A 21,790-nucleotide genomic window follows, 5' to 3' on the forward strand; every position below is an offset into this window, starting at 1 on the left:
ATTACATAAGGAAATAACGTTATATCACTTTACATGTAAACTTAGACAATGAAAGAAAGTATCTCATTTAACCCGCGAATGAGTAGTTCTTAGAAATGTGGTTTGCAGTACGTAATAATTCAGCTTTTCTGTTAATGTCAATACAAGATGTTTGTAGGGCTGTATTTCCCTCACAGATGCTTCAAGCACTGATGGTGACAAATTAAATATGTACCTCACAGATCCAGTTAAATGGTATGCACTAATTACCATGGTAGTGTAACAGGGTTACAGCAATCAAAAATTTGAGATTAATGTTGCAGAAATAAAATGAGCTGATTAGATTGTTTTTACAGTTTCACTGTGTTCAGGCAAACAAAATTACAGAAAAAAACTCACACTAAACATGTAATGTTGACCCAACTAATTTTTAGCTGAACAGTCCATGCTTGTGCAGGCGAATAATTTGTGTTATTTGGAGGGTAAGAAAGTAGCAATATTGTTCAAGTGCAGAATGTTGTGCAGAATTTTTTTTAACATGTTCTAATGAATGAATGAATGAATGAATGAATGAATTTGAAGATGCCTGTTGTTTCCTTTAACCACACTAGACCCCCTGTGAGGCACTATGGGTTTCCTGGTAAATCTGTGCATGCTGCAGCTGCTCCTCCTCTGTAAGTCCATCAACTTCTAGGAAATTTACTTCTGCTTGAATTAAGTAGCAGATATTTGACATACTTATAAGCACAATGGTACAATAGTTCATGAAATAGAAGCTTTCAGTTCAGTCTTACAGTACAGATGGACAAGTGTGTTCAAAAAGTTCCATCCATCCATCCATCCATCTTCCTCCGCTTTTATCCGGGGCCGGGTCGCGGGGGCAGCAGTCCGAGCAGAGTCCTCCAGACTTCCCTCTCCCCGCACACCTCCTCCAGCTCCTCTGGGGGAACCCCAAGGCGTTCCCAGGCCAGCCGGGAGACGTAGTCTCTCCAACGTGTCCTGGGTCTGCCCCGAGGCCTCCTCCCAGTGGGACAAGCCCGGAGCACCTCCCCAGGGAGGCGTCCAGGAGGCATCCGGAACAGATGCCCGAGCCACCTCAACTGGCTCCTCTCGATGCGGAGGAGCAGCGGCTCTACTCCGAGCTCCTCCCGGGTGACCGAGCTCCTCACCCTATCCCTAAGGGTGCGCCCAGCCACTCTGCGGAGGAAACTCATTTCTGCCACTTGTATCCGCTATCTCATTCTTTCGGTCATGATCCAGAGTTCGTGACCATAGGTGAGGGTAGGAACGTAGATCGACCGGTAAATTGAGAGCTTCGCCTTACGACTCAGCTCCCTCTTCACCACAACAGACCGGTACAATGACCGCATTACTGCGGACGCCGCACCGATCCGTCCGTCAACCTGCCGCTCCATTTTTCCCTCACTCGTGAACAAGACCCCGAGATACTTAAACTCCTCCACTTGAGGGAGCAACTCCCCCCTAACCCGGAGGGCGCAATCCACCTTTTTCCGACTGAGAACCATGGCCTCGGATTTGGAGGTGCTGATTCTCATCCCCGCCGCTTCGCACTCGGCTGCAAACCTCCCCAGTGCACGCTGCAAGTCTTGACTTGATGAAGCCAACAGGACCATATTGTCTGCAAAAAGCGGAGACGAGATATCACGGCCACCAAAACAGACACACTCCGTTCCCTGGCTGCGCCTAGAAATTCTGTCCATGAAGATAATGAACAGAATCGGTGACAATGGGCAGCCCTGGCGGAGTCCAACATGCACCGGGAACAGGTCTGACTTACTGCCGGCAATGCGAACCAAGCTCCTGCTCCGGTCATACAGGGAACGAACAGCCCGTAGCAACGAGCCCCGAACCCCATAATCCCGAAGTACCCCCCATAGGATGCCGCGAGGGACACGGTCGAATGCCTTCTCCAGGTCCACAAAACACATGTGGACTGGTTGGGCAAACTCCCACGAACCCTCCAACACCCTAGTGAGGGTATAGAGCTGGTCCAGTGTTCCACGGCCAGGGCGAAAACCGCATTGCTCCTCCTGAATCCGAGGTTCGACTATCGGTCGGATTCTCCTTTCCAGCACCCTGGCATAGACTTTCCCAGGGAGGCTAAGGAGTGTGATCCCCTTATAGTTGGAACACAATCTCCGGTCCCTCTTCTTAAAAAGAGGGACCACCACCCCGGTCTGCCAGTCTAGAGGCACCGTTCCCGAACTCCACGCGATGCTGCAGAGGCGTGTCAGCCAAGACAGCCCCACAACATCCAGAGACTTGAGAAACTCGGGGCGGATCTCATCCACCCCCGGAGCCTTGCCACCGAGGAGTTTTTTGACTACCTCAGCAACTTCAGCCAGGGTAATGGACGAGTCCCCCTCCAAGTCCCCAGCCTCAGCTTCCTCTACGGAAGGTGTGTCGGAGGGATTGAGGAGATCCTCAAAGTACTCCTTCCACCGCCCGAGGACATCCTCAGCTGAGGTCAGCAGTGCACCACTTCGACTGTAAACAGTGTTGGTGGAACACCGCTTCCCCCTTCCGAGTCGCCGGACGGTTTGCCAGAATCTCTTTGAGGCCGACCGAAAGTCTTCCTCCATGGCCTCACCGAACTCCTCCCAGGCCCGAGTTTTTGCCGCGGCGACTGCCAGAGCCGCGTTCCGTCTGGCCCACCGGTACCCGTCAGCTGCTTCAGGAGTCCCATGAGCCAGTCAGGCCCGATAGAACTCCTTCCTCAGCTTGACAGCATCCCTTACTTCCGGTGTCCACCACCGTGTTTGGGGATTGCCGCCGTGACAGGCGCCGGAGACCTTATGGCCGCAGCTCCAAACCGCCGCCCCGACAATGGAGGCGTGGAACATAGTCCATTCAGACTCGATGTCCCCCACCTCCCTCGGGACCTGGTTGAAGCTCTGTCGGAGGTGGGAGTTGAAGACCTCTCTGACAGGGGCCTCCGCTAAACGTTCCCAACAGACCCTCACTATGCGTTTGGGCCTGCCAGGTCTGTCCAGCTTTTTCCCCCGCCATCGAATCCAACTCACCACCAGGTGGTGATCAGTTGACAGCTCAGCCCCTCTCTTCACCCGAGTGTCCAAGACATATGGCCGAAGGTCAGAAGAAACGACTACAAAGTCGATCATCGACCTCCGACCTAGGGTGTCCTGGTGCCAAGTGCACTGATGGACACCCTTATGCATGAACATGGTGTTCGTTATGGACAAACCGTGACTAGCACAGAAATCCAAAAACAACTCACCGCTCGGGTTCAGATCAGGGAGGCCGTTCCTCCCAATCACGCCCCTCCAGGTGTCACTGTCGCTTCCGATGTGGGCGTTAAAGTCCCCCAGTAGAACGACAGAGTCCCCAGTGGGAGCGCTTTCCAGCACGCCCCCCAGGGACTCTAAAAAGGCCGGGTACTCTACACTGCCGCTAGGCGCATAAACACAAACGACAGTGAGAGACCGTTCCCTGACCCGAAGGCGCAGGGAGACAACCCTCTCTTTCACCGGGGTAGACTCCAACACATGGCGGCTGAACTGGGGGGCTATTAATAAGCCCACACCCGCCCGCCCCCTCTCACCCTGGGCAACGCCAGAATAGTGGAGAGTCCACCCTTGGTCGAGAAGAGTGGTTCCAGAACCCAAGCTGTGAGTGGAAGTGAGCCCGACTATATCTAGACGGTATCTCTCAACCTCCTGCACTAGCTCAGGCTCCTTCCCCGCCAGTGAAGTGACATTCCAAGTCACAAAAGCCAGAGTTGGCGCCCGAGGTTAGGGTCAGTCGGGCACTCGGCCCCGACCACCGCCCAAATCACAACGCATCGGCCCCTTACGTCCTCTCCGGCAGGTGGTGAACCCACTGAAGAGCGGCTCCACGTCATGGCTTCGGGCTGAGCCCGGCCAGGCCCCGTGGGCATAGACCTGCTAATCAGGCGCTCGCATGTGAGCCCCCCCCCAGGACTGGCGCCAGGGTGGGGCCCCGGTGACCCCATACCGGGCGGGGTAAACGAGAACCTTGATTTAATAGTCATAAGGGGGTTTTGAAACACGCTTAGTCTCATCTGTCACCCTGGACCTGTTTGCCTTGGGAGACCCTACCAGGGGCATATAGCCCCAGGCAACATAGCTCCTGAGATCATTCAGGCACTCAAACCCCTCCACCACATTAAGGTGGCAGTTTGCAGAGGGGGAAAACAGAGCATATTTTATGTTAATTTATGCTGCACTGAATGTACATGAAGCTTTATATGTAAATAGTCTGCATGAACACATAGAAAGAGAAGAGTGTTTTATGTACACTGCAGACAACAGCCTGTTTCACCTATCTGATATGCGATTAAAAAGGCAGTTTAGGCAAAATTGACACTTGCTTTTAGTCTCAATGTTAGTAGCCAGTTGTACATCAGTTATTCCATAACATGCATGTGATTTGAGTTTTGGACAAATGAAAAAATGTTAAAGGAAGTTGTGACTGACAAATTCTTCCCGCACTGCAGCGATCTTCACATCTAGAACCAATACGATGAGCACTACTTCGACTCGTACAACGAACACACCTACAACGATTTCAACGACCACTACCTCACCCCAATCATCAACCACACCTACAACAAGTCCAACGACCACTACTGCGCCCCATACATCCACCACAGCAACAACCACTCCGACGACCACTACTGCGCCCCAAACTTCCAGCACATCTACAACCACTCCGACGACCACTACTGTGCCTCCAACATCTGCCACACCTACAACCACTACTGCCCCCCAATTGGCCACTACACCTACAACAGGTCCAACGACCACAACTGCGCCCCAAACATCCAGCACATCTACAATCACTCCGACGACCACTACTGCGCCCCGTACGACAAACACACCAACAACCACTCCGACGACCACTACTGCGCCCCAAACTTCCAGCACACCTACAACCACTCCGACGACCACAACTGCGCCCCGTACAACAACCACACCTACGAGTCCACCGACCACTACTGCGCCCCAAACATCCAGCACATCTACAACCACCCCGACGACCACTACCGCGCCCCAAACATCCAGCACATCTGCAACCACTCCGACGACCACAGCTACACCTCAAACATCCTCCACTCCTACAACCACTCCGACGACCACTACTGTGCCTCCAACATCTTCCACACCAACAACCACTACTGCCCCCCAATTGGCCACCACACCTACAACAGGTCCAATGACCACCTCTACACCCCAAACATCCACCACACCTACAATCACTCCAACGACCACTACTACCCCCCAAACATTCACCACACCAACAACCACTCCGATGACCACAACTGCGCCCCAAACATCCAGCACATCTACAACCACTCCGGAGACCACTACTGAACCCGAAACGACCACCACATATACAACCACTCCGGAGACCACTACTGAGCCTGAAACGACGACCACGCCTGAGCCCGAAACGACCACCACACCTATAACCACTGTGGAGACCTCTTCTGAGTACCCAACAACTACCACACGCGCAGTCAATTGGGGAGGTCAGTGAATGTTTATGTTAATGAAATTTGCTAATGGGTGGCGAAAACTTAAAGGACTGTGATTTATATATTCTAGTGCACAGCATTGTGGGTTTGGATGGGGCGAAGAAGGACGCAGAGGGAGCGTTCATGTCGAACATTTTATTAGAACACCGGCACACAGGGAAATAACGCTCTCGGCCCGAGGACCCCGTTTCCTCCAGGACCCGCACGTCTAGCCAGTCTTCCCAGCCTGCTTAGTGCCCCCAGGCTCTCTCCTCTTTCTCTCCTTAGCAGACGCAATCACCCCATTATATTCCCCGTACATCACCAAATGCCAACCAATTACAATAAACACATTTCCCGCTCAAAACAGTAATGTGGGTCGTTACAATATAATGAAAGCACAAAGGCACTATACTGCATGTTATAAATGTTATTTTTGTAGGAGCTAAGGTTAAATAAACAAGCAAACAACTAGATAAACAAATCTACCACTGTTCTCAATTTAAAGGAAGGATTAAAAAACATCAGACATTGAATGACAGGCAATATACAATGAACTCCCAGATCATGAAACCAGTGAGCCACACAAAAAGTGCTAGAAAAACTGGTAAAATCTGCATTATTATCTGATTGCAGCAAAAGGGTGGGAATAAATTCAACAAAAACAAAGATACTGAAAGTGAGAAAAGTAAAAATATTCTTCATGGAATATTAAATATTGCTCTGTATTTAGCATCGAGAACTAAACCTTTCATAGCGAGCACAGAAATATTAAATGGTGCACACAGTCAAAGCTTCCTTGGAGTTAATGTTAATGTTAAAATCGTGCATATATAAATAAAGTTCTATGCATTAATTGTTTTACTATTCTTTACATTCCGTTCATTTTTATATTGACCTCTCCACTGTTCCTTGCAGCTTTTTACCCATTTGGTGTGGGTAATGGAGACGCAGTAATTCCTCGCACAGACGACGGAAGTTCCTCTGTGATTCCATTGCAACAGACATTTGTCTTCTTTGGAACTGCCTACCACCAAATATATGTAAGTAAAAGAAAGCAATGACTGAAAATAAATGTGTTTTTTATATATGCTTGTTTGTTTGTGGTTAATTGCATCAGAAATCTCTCTTTATATATCACAATTTTTTCAGTTCAGTTGAATACATTTTCGCAAGCATTCACACTGATTGAAAATTATATTTTTTCATTATGTGTTTCTTGGTATCTCTAACTTTTAAGCATTTTCAAAAAGAAATCTGGATTTTTTAAAAATTCCTTGAAAAAATGGAATTTATCTGAATTCCTTTATCACAGTTTTTAAATATTCGATGCCCACCAAATCAGTGATCATAAATAACAGCTCGGTGTTCTCAGCCACTTGTGTTCTTGGAAGATCTCAGTGTTTCCTTAAGGTACTCTAGTGTTTATTACATGAGGAAGTACAATAAACTTCTGATAACCTACTGAAGATTTGGAGGGTGCATGGGCGCAGTGGGCTTGGCCTGATCCTGCTTTCTGGTGGGTTTGGGGGTCAAGTCCCGCTTGGGGTGCCTTGCGAAGGACTCGCATCCCACTCTGGGTGTGTCCCCAGCCCTGCGCCCCATGTTGCCGTGTTAGGCTCCAGTTTGCCGCGACCCTGCTCAGGACAAGTAGCTTCAGTCAGTGTGTGTAGAAATTATGAAGTTTTGAAATACTAATTATGTGATTATTTCACTTCTTTCAGGTGAATAACAATGGTGATCTGACGTTTGACTCAGCCTGGTACAGTTACATTCCTTATCACTTTCCAGCCTTTGGTAGCAAAGACATTATTGCTCCTTTCTGGACGGATTTGGATACCAGGGGTCATGGTGTTGTTTCCTACCGTCAAGTCACCAGTGGCAGTGTTCTCCAACAGGCCACTAATGATATAAACCAGTACTTTCCTCAGCTGAGCTTCACTGCTACCTGGGTCTTCATTGCCACATGGGACAGGGTGGCATACTTCCCTGTGACAAACACAGTAAGTTCATCCCTGTTAGCAGGAAAAGAGAGGTTAGAAGTTACACCCCAGATATTTTCAATTTATTATTAATTCAGTTTATTTTTATAGACCGCTCTTGTCCCACAGTGAGATAGTGATATTTAATAATGTATGTCATGTCGCTATGTCACTATCTGAAAAGATTGCTGCTTTGGCATTTTTACATTATGGGGCCTTGGAGTTTTTAATGTCACATCTAAAATCAAGACAAATGTTATCTTTCAGGAAACATCCTTCCAAGCAGTGCTGATCTCAGATGGGTACAGATCATTTGTTCTGTTCAACTATGGAGCCATTGCCCCCAGAAGTCCTGTACAGGTGAGGAGTACATAGGAACAAAACAACATTTCTGTTTTCTTTTTGTATACAGAGGTAATTACTTAACTGTAACAGGCCTTTCTTATAAAGAGCAATAATAAGGAGTACTGAAAATGTGAAAAGAGCTGTTTTCCATATTGTCATTAGTACTGTAGGAGTTAATATGCACACATGCACAGCTTTAAACTAAATGCGTGAAAAAAACAGATGACAGTATTTCTTGACACTGAAATTCCAAGAAACTGTGAAACTATCCAAAAAATGAAACATGATGTTCTGTTGACCCATTGAAGTGACAGTATTTTTTTTTTCTTTCATTTAACAGGCAGGTTATGACACAATAAACTCCATCCATTACTTTTCTATCCCGACATCCTATGACAGCACAAATCTCGCATTCAGCAGCAACATCAATGTTCAAGGCCGTTGGGCATTTCGTACTGATGGAGATGCAAGAAACTGTCAGTATAATGGTAAATTAATGCCATCTTGTCCTACAATCTACACTGTTTCCTTCTTGTGAAATGGTTACAAACTATGTTTTTTGAAATCTTATCGCTATGCATTTCACTGGGCCTTCCAAGCAAGAAAAAATTCAGTAATAAGAAAATGTACACCTAAATTAGAGAAATTACTGTCTTCTCTGTCATAGGTGCAACATTCCAGGTGGGTTACTCTTTCTGGAGTGACAGAACCTGCCAGGAGAAGTGCACCTGTACACGCAGTGGCCTGCAGTGCCAGTACAATCCTTGCACCTTCTCCCAGGCATGTCGGCCTGATACCTTCAGGTATAGCTGCCAGCCTGTGCAGAGGAGAACCTGCACCATCGCCGGTGACCCCCACTATTACACCTTCGATGGCCAGGTTTTCCACTTCCAGGGCACCTGCACTTATGTTCTGTCACAGGCCTGTAACACAACACTGCCATATTACCGTGTTGAAGGCAAGAATGAGAACCGGGGGAGCACTCAAGTGGCCTGGACACGGATGGTGCGGGTTATCGTCTATGATGAGGAAATAGAGATGGTGAAAGGGTACCAAGCCCATGCTCTGGTCAGTACTTTTGCTCCAGATTAACTTTTTTGCAACCTTCTCCTGTTTAACAATGGTAGCTTATTATGTTTAAAAACACTAATAAACATATGTAAAGAAGATCTTAATACTCGTGTTTTTCTTTTCTTTGCTCCCGGTTGTAACATCACAGAAATCTTACTGCAGCTATCACCTTATATTTCATTTTAGGTGAATGGGACGTTTGTTGCAGCACCTTTCTCCCTCAGAAATGGGAGCATCCAGGTTTATCAGTCTGGATTCTCCTTGGCGATCAGCACCGACTTTGGCCTCCTGGTGACATACGATGCCTACCACTATGTTACAGTCAATGTTCCATATGACTACTACAACAGCACCTGTGGACTGTGTGGCGTCTTCAACTTAAATCCAGGGGATGATTTCCTGTCTTCCTCAGGACAAATCATGAGCTCGGATTTAGAGTTTGCCAACAGCTGGCAAGTGTCCACAGACCCTGATCCTCAGTGTCAACGAGCTCCATGTGTAGGGCTGGGCTGCTCTGACTGTAGCTCTGACCAGAGAACCCTGTTCCACAGTGCAGGCCAGTGTGGTATTCTCCAAGACCCAAATGGGCCTTTTGCTCCCTGCCAGCAACAGCTCCCACCTCAGAACTATGCAGACAGTTGTGTCTTAGACTTATGTGTGGGTGGTGGATACCAGCCAATCCTTTGTCAGGCGCTCAGTGCCTACTCCACCCAGTGTCAACAACTCGGTATTCAGCCAGGTCCTTGGAGGCGCCAGGGTTTCTGTGGTAGGTATCACCAGATACATACTGGGAAAATATCTGACAAATTCAAACTGATTGTCTCAGGAAACATAAAAGCAAGAGTATACGATGCACTGTAAAAAGAAATGTAACTTAACCGATACTTTAATGATTGATTTTCTCTTCCAGAAATCTCTTGTCCTGCTAATAGTCATTTTGAATCTAATGGCACTGGATGCCCTGCTTCATGCTCCAACCCAACATCTCCTTCCAACTGCGTCATTCCTCCCAGGGAAAGCTGCGTATGTAACCAAGGGTATGTCCTGAGTGCAGGGACATGTGTTCCCCTAGGACAGTGTGGGTGCACTTTTGAAGGTCGGTACTATAGCTCGGGGGACACAGTCCTACTGGATGAAAACTGCGGGCGACAGTGCAGCTGTAACCTTGGTACGATGACTTGTACGGCCCACTCATGTGGACCAATGGAGACATGTGGAGTGCAGGATGGGGTGAGAGGATGTCAACCGCTGAGCTACTCTACCTGTTGGGTGGAAGGGCATCAGTTCTACCGCACCTTTGATGGACCTTCATTCCAGTATCCAGGAGCTTGTGGACTTGTCATATCAAAGGTCATGGAATGGTCCCAGCAGCAGCAATTTAGAATAACTACTCAGATGGTTCCTAGTGGGCCACAGGGCACTGATTTTACCAGAATATTGAATTTTGAAGCAAACAACATTTCAGTTTCCATCGAGATTGGGCCCATCAGTTTGGTGAAGGTAGGTTCAATGTTAATCTCTCGCATAGGTTAATATTTATGGACACATATATGGAAATTTGGAAAGCATTTGCACTTTGACCTCCATTTATGAAAATAGCAGTGTTTTATAACAATAAACATGAGATACATTTTGATGTTAGAACTCATTTTCCCTCTTTATACAATTCCTTTACACAGGTGAATGGGGAGGCAGCCAGTCTTCCCTTCAGCACACAGCCTGGTCGGATTTCTGTGTATCACAGCAGTGTAACAAGCATTAGGTTGAAGACAGACTTCGGTGTGGCCCTACAAGTTGACTGGCCATACCTGATCCGCATAACTGTGCCGAGTTCCTACAACGGTACGCTCGGAGGACTGTGTGGTAACTTCAACGGGAATCCTGCCGATGAATTTCAGACTCCAAACGGTACCCTAGCTACCAGCGCTCAAGCTTTTGGAGACAGTTGGCGCAACGGATCTCTTTCCAATCTTTGCACTGAAACATTTCATGACACAGTTCAAAGAGGAAATGATACCAGTCAGTACCAGAATTCATGCAGCATCATGTCTTTGTCTGGTGGGCCATTTGACCAGTGCAGACTAGTGGAAAACCCCACACAAAGGATTGCTGACTGTGTTGAGGTCTTGTCCTTGACCAACGGTGACCACAGTGTCCTTTGCGAAGCCCTGCGAAACTACGCCCTGCTCTGTCAACAGAACGGAATCACTGTTGGAGACTGGAGGAACTACATTAACTGCGGTAAGCATTTAGATGTCAGGATGCTCAATTTAGATTGATCTCTCCCCCAGGTGCACTGTATCGTGTCAGCTTTCAAAAGGGATAGAACATGCATTTGAAACTCATTTAAAAATATTTTCTGCTTATTTTTTTTTTCCCTTAGAACCATCCTGCCCATCCAACAGCCACTATGAGATTTGTGGAACATCTTGCCCAGCTATGTGCCCCAGTCTCTCCTTCCCCTTCCTATGCTCACAACCATGCCAGGAAGGATGCCAGTGTAACGATGGGTACCTCTTGAGTGACAGCCTATGTGTGAGGACCACTAACTGTGGTTGCCATTATGGGGGCCACTACTATCAGGGTGGACAATCCTTCTGGGATGGCAACGAGTGTTCCTCCTTCTGCACTTGTGATGGTACCACTGGGACAGTTCGCTGCACACCCTCATCCTGCAGTTACTTGGAATCCTGTCGAATTGTTGATGGAGAGTATGGCTGCCACCCTCTTCCTGAAGGAGTATGTCTTGCTTCTGGAGATCCTCACTACTCCACCTTTGATGGGCACCGCTTTGACTTCCAGGGAACCTGTCACTATATACTGGCATCCCTTTGTAACTTGACAGATGATATAGAGGCCTTTGAGGTGGCAGCAAGGAACCAGCCAGTCTCTGGCCGTCCCGTGTCTTTTACAGCAGAGGTCTTCATCAATGTTTATGGCCATCAAGTAGATATCAGCAGTGGTTATGGCCGCCAAGGAGAAATCATCAGTGGGCAGCACAGCGCAGTTCAGGTGAGAAAATTCATTCTTCTCTGCTATACAACACTATCACTCTACAATGGTTCAGTACATCTCATTGCGTATAGCTTAACTGCTAATAAGGCTGGATTATCATCATTTCTAGTAAAATTTCTTATTGCATTGCCTTTATATGTGTAGTGATTTAGGCAGTTCAGATAGCAAGACTTTGAATGTCTGAGCTCAGTAATGTGTTCTTCAGTCATGGAGAGACCAACAGATTGGTTTGATTCCCACATATAGTGACAGCCTGCAGCAACATAGACATGAAGACAGAGTTTCCAAAATGGCACCAATAGCTTCAATAAACTTTGCATGTTCCTTGCCAATCAATGTGCCACATGGAGTACGGTGACCAACATTTCTCTCCCTGCAGGTTGATGGTGTGACGAGAAACCTACCCCTCTCCTTGAACAATAGCCAGCTGGTTATCTACCAGAATGGTTTTCAAACATTTGTTGAGGCTGACTTTGGTCTGACAGTCCACTACGATGGCTGGAGTACTGTCTCCATTAGTCTTCCCTCCCGCTACAGAGGCAGAACATGCGGGATCTGCGGCAACTTCAACGGAAATGGCGGCGATGACTTTGTCACACGGTCTGGCGAGCTGGTTGCATCTGCCTCCGATTTTAGCAGTTCCTGGAGGGTCCCAGGCAATTACACCTGTGATGACGGCTGTGGAGACTCCTGCTCCGCCTGCCCTGATCAGACAGTGGCTCAGTCCATGTGTGAGGTGTTGCACTCCATTGATGGACCCATGGCCTTTTGCCATGACCATGTGGATCCAGAGCCGTACTACACCAACTGCGTTTTTGATGTATGCCTCTCGGGGAACAGGCACGACATCCGGTGCCAGGCCATCCAGACCTACGTCAGTGCCTGCCAGGCTGCCAGTGCCAGAGTGAACCCCTGGAGAGAACAGACCCAATGCTGTAATTCAGACCTTTATGCATTTCATGTGCTTGTTGGTTGCTTAAGTGTATAGATTGTTTTCTCCAAAGATTTTTTTTAATCGCACTTTGTTTTCCTGTGTTCTGTTTCTAGGAATACTTGGGAAATGTGCACTAATCTCTCTGTTCCCACAGTGATTGAGTGTCCAGCAAACAGCCACTATGAGGTCTGTGGCACCGATTGCAACAGCACCTGTGCCAGCAGCCTTAACTCCACCTGTGAGCAAACGTGCAGGGAGGGCTGCTTCTGTGACGAGGGATATTTCAGGAGCGGCGCTAACTGTGTGCCAGCGGAGCATTGTGGTTGTCAGTTTGATGGCTTCTATTTCACCGTAAGATACATCTATACCGATTTCTGTATTGCGATGAATGCGGGTGTGAAGCAGGGTAGATCGATGATGAGTTTTATGGACTTGCTTAATCTCTTGTGTCTTCCCTTAAATTCTTGGTATCAGTTGACATGTTATGTAATGGAGGAAAAAATGTCTATTCTCATTATTTGTTACATTCATACTAGTGGTTTTTGGCAGAATTTAAGATAGATTTAAGTGAAATTCATATCAATGTTTTACGTGAGAACAATTTTTTTTTTTTCTTTTTACTGAACTAGCTGTGTTTTTTTTTTTTTTTTTTTTGTGGACTTCAGGCTGGTGACAAGTTCTGGACTTCAGGATGCTCAGAGCACTGCGAGTGCACGGAATCCGGTCAGCTGCGCTGCTCACCTGCTCACTGTAGCGCTACCGAAGAGTGTGGCATCCGCCAGGGCCGTCTGGGCTGCTTCGATCGTCTTTCAACCTGCACAGTGACCGGCGACCCACACTACTTCACGTTTGATGGGGCAATCGTTCACTTCCAGGGCACCTGCTCCTATGAGGTTGCCAGGACGTGTGGGAATGAAACGAGTGATGACTTAACTTTCCGGGTGGTAGCTAGTAACCAGCACCGTGGGAATACTCGTGTGGCCTTTGTGTCATCAGTGGATGTATGGTTACGCCAGGGTGGGCAGGAGACCCACATCTTCATGGGTCAGAGCAGGAATGTGAAGGTATGACAAGAGGGAAGAACAGTGGAAATAAATCCACTCAACTAAGTGCAGAATCTGTACTAGATTCAGTAAAACACTATTTACCACCATTGACACAAGTAATAACAGCAAAAAGTTACAATTTTTAAATACTATCTTTATGGCCTTGCTGTTTGGTTCTCTTTTTTACAGTATTTACTATTTCTCATAGTTTTAAGCTGAATTTTTTACATCAGTACTTTTCTTGATGGAAAATGAGATATTGTATAATGAAATAATAAGATGACCATGTAAATTAATTATGCTGTAAATGCGCTGTATGTAACATTTCTTTCTTCCCTTTCAGGTGGATGGAACCCAGGTCCCCCTTCCTTCAAACATCATGTCTATGGTTGAAATATTGAAAGATGGTAACTTTGTCGTGCTGAATGTATCCAGTGACCTCACAATACACTTTGATGGCCGAAGCACATTGTTCATCCGACTGGGTGAGAGCTACCGAAACTCCGTATGTGGAATGTGCGGGAACTTTAACGGGGACCCAACGGACGATAAGGCTTTACCAAATGGAGCTGTGGTTTTAACGGATGATGAGTTTGGTGCTGGATGGAAATCAGACACCAGCACCCCTGGGTGAGCAGTTATCTATCAATCGGTTATTAAGGGTAATGTGCAATCTGCACATATGTAAAGTATAAGTAATGCTTCATTTTAACATGCTTTCCTCAAAAGACTAGATTCTTTGCAAAATTTCTATGTATGTAAATCATTTTTGATTCCCAGGTGTGGAGCCAGTGATGTGACAGGAGGTGGAAATAACTGCACTATGATGCAGGATTACAGTGAACTCTGTGGAATTATCACCCTGAGCTCTGGCCCCTTCAGTAACTGTCATCTTCACATCGACCCAACTCCCTACTTCACCTCCTGCGTTTTGGACCTGTGTCTCTACTCTTCAGCCAATCACATGCTCTGCTCTGCAGTGGCAGCCTATGAAGCTGTCTGTTCTGCTGTTGGCTTCCAGATCCCAGAATGGCGTTCACATGTGCACTGCCGTGAGTACCTTCGAAAATCTTTTCATCGCACTACACCCCCAAACTCAAGCTCTGCCTCATCAGTGTTTGATCTTTACTCGATCAGCTATTATAAGGTGTATGAGCTTGTAGGTGAACCTCTGTTATAGCTATGTGCTACCATCAGATGCGGGGAGCATATGTTACATTTCCTGTGTTACCTACACTTCTGAAAACAGCACAACCCTGTTTTCATATGGAGGCTGTAAATTGTCTTTGTCATGGCTGGTTCTGGGAGGAAGTGGCAGACCCAAGTGTGGAGTGGAATTCGTGGTTTATTTGGAGAAAAGACGTGGTCACAGGTCAGGCAACAGGTCTTCGAGGCACGAACGTTGTAACAAAGACAATCCAGAAGACAAGGTCGGTAAACAGGCAAGAGGTCGTAGATCATAAGGAGGTACAAGGATGAAGGATCAGGGAAGAGTAGAGCACAAGTCAGGAGGTCGCAAGCAACAAGGCTGAACAAGGTTCTGCGTCAGCTTCTAGTCTGACACTGCCTTTTATGCCTCAATCTGCGTCGTGCCCCAGGTGTTCCGCATTGGCTCGGCGGCATGGGCCTGACAGTCTTCTTCCTAGTCTCTCTATCTTTTTGAAACATTGAAAAAGTTTTGCTTGATCGCTATAGTCTGTCTGCTGTGAGATGTTGTCCAAATATTGTACTTTCTGATGATCCCCTGTCCTTTTCCCTTCCACCTTGTTTTGCAAGACCTGGAGCAAAACTTGGTCACTTTCCATTACTCTCATTATGTAGACATAGGACTTTGTTTTTTCTCTCAGCTCGTCTCATGAGGAGGTTGATATTTTGTAAATGTATTCTTTTAACAGCCTCCTCATTTCTATCTTGTTCATCCATGGCATTTTTAGCATCTTTTTGTGGCCCCATATGTCACAAGAGGATATTCTTCTTGCATTGTCTTTACCATCACTCATTACAATAAAATGAGTGAACGTTTTTTTGATCTGACACTTTACTTTTTTACTCAGAATAAATTCTTAAAGAAAGGCTCTTAACTGAGTAACTTTTTAAAGAAACATGACTTTACTTGAGTAACAGTTTTTTAAAAGAAACCTAACTTCTACTTTTGCATTATATTTTTTTTTGTACTACCCTCCCTGCCGACCTTCAGTCTACAATCATGAAAAGACCTTTAATCCATCCATTTTCTTGCTCTCTTGTCCTTCTATGGTAGGAGTGGCAATAGGGAGACCTGCAAAGATCTTTCTTGTGACGTTAATCTTTGCAGAGATTTTATGTTCCTTCGGCTGAGCTACTGTACTGCCACCTTATTTGGCTCTTCTTCTTTCTTCTCCAGCGCTGACAGACCCTTGTGATGAGCTGGAGTGCGCAGATAATGAGTGGTGTGGAGAGAGGAATGGTGTCTATGGCTGTCTCTGCAGTGGGGAACAGAACAACACTGATGCTGAATATTTTGGTATGAAAATAATGGTTCTCAAAGTGCAAATTAATTATGTATCTATATATGTGGGTCTATATCATTTTCACAATATCATTGTAAGTATCATGAAATTAACTTAATTATTGTACATTGCCGACTTTGATTTTGGTCATTGTTTTAAGGGCATATCAGTCATACATCAAGATTAAATTCTCCATGTCATGTTGCAGCATATCCAGAGCTGCTGCCTTTAAATCTAAAGGTTACAAGTTTGAATCTCGCCTTCAGCTGTAGGACCCATGAGCAAGGTCCTTATCCTTTATTGCTCCAGTAAACTTACTCAGCTTTATAAATAAGTAAATGATTGGATATGGATGAGCACTGTAAGCTGCTTTACAGAAAAGTGTCAGTTAAACAAATAAATATAAGTGTCCATGATGATTGTCATGGTGATTTCAGAATGATCAATGGTTCTTGGTCTGATATTCTCTGCCACTGGCCTTCGACCTCACAGTTACCGGTGTCATTCACAGATTCCGAGGAAATTTGTAATGGCAGTTCAGCCACCATTTCCTTGTCTCGCTGTCAGTTGTTTCAAAGTGGCTTCCCATCCAATTCATTACACCTAAATGACCGCAGTTGCACTGGAACAGTGCGTGATGGCAGGCTGGAGTTTCACTTTGACAACGATGATCACATCTGTGGGACAACTCTCACGGTATGCCATGAGAAGGATAATAATCATGTGCATTCCAGAACAATTTAAAATTTCTTTACTCAATGCTGTACTACTGTAAATTTTACAGGTGGTTGTAACTTCATGTGTGAAATATTTACTAACTATAAGTGCCATAATTAACAGATTTGTCCACCACTAATCCTAATAAAAATCTTAATCTTAAGCTTAATATATTTTCTCCTCCACAGAGCAATGGTACTCACTTCATCTATCAGAACACCATCCATGGAGAGACCTACCCACAGGGAGCTATCATTAGACGGGAGAAAATTCTCAGTGTCCCTTTCAACTGTGCATATTTACTGTCTCAGTCCCTGTCTATGTCCAACACCATCCGTCCACTGGAGAGGTGAGTTTAGCCGAGAGGAAGTTTGTCTATGATCAATGAAGACAGTCATACATTTATTGTAACAAATGTCTGGTTCAAGCAAACCAACACAAACTAGTGTGAATTCAGATAAAGAACATGTAGAATCAAACACACTTTCAGGGTCATTTATTTGTTTAATGTTCTGTATAGCGCTGTGTTAGGCACAGGTGAGACAGAGGTGCAACAGAGCAGGGTTTCACACACAAAATGAGCTCTCTTTGGAGCAGGAAACCAACAAAACTGAGGACACGTCCCTTCTAAAAGAAACATTCAAAGGAAAGCAATAGAACAAATGGGCAGAATCACACAAACCCTGCACAGCTTCAGGGCACTTTTCAAGCTCTTCATCCACACCCCAAGAAGTCTCTCCCTCAGTCCTTAGTCTAGCTGCTTGAAATACTTTAGTCATCACCTTTCCGTTCTCAGCAGCTGGTTGTCATTACTTTGATAAGGCAGGGAGGGGCATTTGTAGCTATCGAACAGGACAATTGTCAGCCCTTTAACACCAACTCAAGTCACAATGCAAGCTTACAGTCAAATACAAATTAAAATTAAAATTTCCAATACAATCCTCAAGGCTGAATGCAGCTTTAAACCTCCATTCCAGCATTTTTATAATTAAAATGGTAACAGATTTAAGTTTGAAAGTGCTGCCAGATTAAAATGTACTCTTAAAAATCTTTACGAATTTATACATACCCTCAAACATAAACACAAATTGAAATGTACATTGAAAATATCCATCTTGGCTCTTTTACCATCTTGGATCATTTACTTTTTATTTTTTAATGACCTCAACAGCATTCTGAGGAAGAAGCTACCAACAGGCGTTGGCCACTACCAAATGAGGATGATTCCTTATCTTGATGCACAGTTCCAACAGCCCTTCACAGGTTCTGAGATGGAGATGGCTTTGAACCGGCAGGTGTACGTGGCTGTAGAGGTTGAGGGAGTTGACGGCAGGCAGATCTCGACAGTGATTGACTCCTGCTGGGCCACACCCATTAATGACCCTCTAAGCAGTGTACGCTGGGACCTTATTGTACAAGAGTAAGTGTTGTAGACCTCTTGACAAGTTCTATATTATCTGATGTGCATGTCCTGTTTGAAGAAGCTGATGTTTTCATTAATAATCTGCAATTGACCGGTGTTCCATCCCACCCCCTCAGTCTTGGACCTTGGAGCTAGACTACTGCAACGATCAACTGATCAAAAGAAATTTTCCTTACTGATATAGCCTTTCCACCGTTGTAGTTTGGCGAATGTTTAATGAATACTTTCCTTAAATCACTGCTGCTGTTAGATTGAGAGAAATGACACTTGTGATTTGTAAGGGATTTACAGAATGAAGTAATTTCTTCAGCACTCTATTTACGTTTCCCTATAAATCTTCTTCTTAGTATCACTGGATGTCTGTTGAGAAACAGGACAGGGAGAATTAAGTGGCTTTTGTCTGACTGGGAGTGTTAAATATTGGGGACTCTCTGACTCTTAGAGTAATGCCTACATTCACAAAGTGCCGATACGGCTGAGGGTGGAATCCTACAAACAGCTCTCTTGAAATCATATACATGATGTAAAAAGGTGCATGTAGATCACAGCACACACACAGTAGACATGAGTGTTGTGCTGGAAGCTACATTTCCTCAGCTGCTCGATAGATATGGGGTTCAAGTCCAGCTGAGGGTGTGTGGAGTATGTGTATTTCTCTCTCTGTTTGGACCCACCAACAAGGACAGAATAAGGCACTGGTGTATGGTCTCTGTTCCTCCCTCATCTTAGAAACACAGTAAATATTTGCTATGAGTTGGACTTGACTCAATGGAACATCTGCCCATTCATACCCACATAAACAATGGTTTGGTCTAAGGAATACAATATAAATTTGTCACGTCTCACACAAAATGAAGAAGTTCCGGGCGCATTGTCTTAAGTAAGAAGCAGTTAAGATGTTAATCACAGCTTCAGTAACCTTCCATATGCCTTCAGTGGCTGTTCAGTTTACCGTGATTATGTTGCATGCAGAGATACTCACTGTGCTTCATTGATGAGGCCAAAAGTGGTCAAACTTGAAGACAATCCCTAATGTTTTTCCGACTGACAGGTGCCCCAATCCTGCTGATGGGACTGTACAGATTCTGCAAAATGGCATTTCTACCAGTAGCCGTTTTTCGTTCAAGATGTTCACATTCACTTCAAACTCCACCACCGTTTTCCTGCATTGCCAGATTCACTTGTGTGTGCTCAGCGGGAACAACTGCTCTACGGTGAGCCCAAATCGACATGTCCTTTTTGAATTATAGCAGGTGTCAGATTTGGCCAGAGGGTCGCAGTAGGTGGGCAGTGGATGAGAGAAACTGCAGTCTTGACTGAGATTCCAGTTTACAGGTCCTGTTGTTAGACCTTTCATCAGGAATGCAATTCAGGCTGAAAATTACTTTTAAAAAATCTACATTGTAAAAATTAAAAATAATTTGAAATTATTTTTCTAAAGTGTAGAAGGTATGTATGACAGAGTTATTCAAAAATCATTAACTTCAACGAAGGAATATGAGCATACCCATAACTTCAGGACCAAACAAAAATCACAGAAAGGTTTACTTTTCATATGTCATTTACAGTCCTGCTATCCTGGGAATCAGCAACGAGTTCGGAGATCTGTTAAATTCCAGGACACTTCTTCCATGTCCATTGGCCCTTTTGTCTTACAACAGACACAGACAGGTAAATTGCCATTATTCCCAATATGTGCTACTGCTTGGTCTGTTCTTGCTTGATCAGTCAAAATTATCTAGATATATTTACCTTAGAACAACAAGGAAGCAACAAGCAAGCAAGTTTCTTTTTTTTTGCCATGGCTTTGAAGTGATTTGCCTTTCACTTGAATTTTGTCTTTCAGACACGCAAGTCCTGGAGCGGATCTCTGTGGCCGGTGCTCCAGCTTCTGTCAGTTCTCTGCTGCCCCTGATACTCTCAGTTGTGGCTGCAGTTGTACTGCATTAGAGCATCTCAGGAGAAACCATTCCATCTCACACTCCTTGCGTTGAACGAAAACCTCTGTAGATCCTTATGTCACTTCCTTTTAGATGGGTATTTTTCCACTCAGGGATTTTTAACATACAGATTTTTGTTATTCTCCTTTAATTTTACAGGGAAATCTATAAATGAGTGGTACTTTGGCAGCTGCAATGTGTGATATTCTTTAAATTCAGTGCTGTCATGACAGAAAGAATCAGTTTTCTCAAAAGTTTTTTTGTGTTTTGCTTTGTGTACTTTAAATAGAATGGAAAAAATGTGATCACAATCCAATGAAAACCATTAACCAGAAAAAAATGATTCATTGCTTTCAGAACAATTTTTCAATCAGAACTCAGATGGGAACCAGATTTCAAAATATTTACAAGAAATACATCTATGAAAATGAGCCCTCAAACTTAATACATTAAATTTACAAAAAGTGCTTTTTTCATATTAATCTTACACTTACTTGAATGAGTAATTAAAGAAGACTAAAGCTACCGAATCTACTAAATCAAACACTAATGAACTGGAGACAGAGCCAACTTTAGTGACTTTTGGGTTTTACCTCACCCTAGAGAAGCATACTGAATATACCTGAGAAACCCCAAAAGAAACGTTTTACTAGCAAATTTAGACACATATGTAAATGATTACAAATAATCCACATGACTAAGAATGTGTAAGGAAGCATTTGTAGACATTTGTAAGCTGGAACATAACACACCTGTTCCACATGGGAAGGCAGCTGCTGAGGAACTCTCAGACACATAAAATATTCCTTTATTATGAAGAAATGATTATAAACCTGAATTTCATTGAAACTAATATAAATTTTTATAATTGACAATTATCATATTGGTGCGTTACTACGTATGCAAAGTAAAACAGTCTTGGAAGAGTTTTAGCTTTTAAATTAGATCTAAATACAAAGAATTTAAAAGTGACAAAAGTGAGTTGTACTTCATCTTTTTTTACTCTGTTTAATCTTTTTTTCATAATGTGTACCCATGATGTTTTGATTTTTCATATGGTTGTGGAAGGCTATACTCACTCTTATTTGTATCATCGTGCATGTTCCCTATGCAAGAAATAAAAGAAAACATAGAAAAACAAAACTGAAAAAAATAATTCTTAAATACTTATTATTTCTACAGGATATTCTGTGTGTATTCTGAACTCAGCCACACAGAGGCGCTAATGTTACATTGTGATGTGAGAAAACAATAATTTCTGTTCTTTCCAAGGTATATTTCACTGAATACATTGGTTTATTTTATTATTTTTATGCTCGGGACAAGCAGTT

General features: G+C 44.6%; 1 protein-coding gene across 1 annotated transcript; it reads left to right on the forward strand.

Annotated features, from left to right (window-relative positions):
- Positions 1-4,864: 4,864 nt before the first annotated feature.
- On the forward strand, positions 4,865-20,475 carry LOC108931922 (alpha-tectorin). Its single transcript, XM_029246722.1, has 22 exons — positions 4,865-5,512; positions 6,416-6,540; positions 7,222-7,500; positions 7,747-7,839; positions 8,165-8,312; positions 8,492-8,892; positions 9,082-9,661; positions 9,806-10,395; positions 10,575-11,136; positions 11,279-11,907; positions 12,290-12,845; positions 12,999-13,195; positions 13,510-13,908; positions 14,234-14,520; positions 14,671-14,942; positions 16,274-16,393; positions 16,891-17,075; positions 17,285-17,445; positions 18,268-18,516; positions 19,571-19,733; positions 20,088-20,190; positions 20,366-20,475. The coding sequence occupies exons 1-22, from the start codon at positions 5,197-5,199 to the stop codon at positions 20,467-20,469; spliced, it is 6,519 nt and encodes a 2,172-aa protein (XP_029102555.1). The 5' UTR covers positions 4,865-5,196; the 3' UTR covers positions 20,470-20,475.
- The last annotated feature ends 1,315 nt before the right edge of the window (positions 20,476-21,790 follow it).

The sequence above is a fragment of the Scleropages formosus genome, chromosome 20 (assembly GCF_900964775.1).
Source record: "Scleropages formosus chromosome 20, fSclFor1.1, whole genome shotgun sequence".
NCBI lineage: Eukaryota > Metazoa > Chordata > Actinopteri > Osteoglossiformes > Osteoglossidae > Scleropages > Scleropages formosus.

Bases quoted from the DNA above. Each gene is read 5' to 3' on its own strand.
- LOC108931922 (XM_029246722.1), top strand. From the start codon at position 5,197: ATGACCACCTCTACACCCCAAACATCCACCACACCTACAATCACTCCA. The intron at 16,394-16,890 runs GTATGAAAATAA...TGTCATTCACAG, and splicing joins CACTGATGCTGAATATTTTG to ATTCCGAGGAAATTTGTAAT. The intron at 17,446-18,267 runs GTGAGTTTAGCC...TGACCTCAACAG, and splicing joins ACCATCCGTCCACTGGAGAG to CATTCTGAGGAAGAAGCTAC.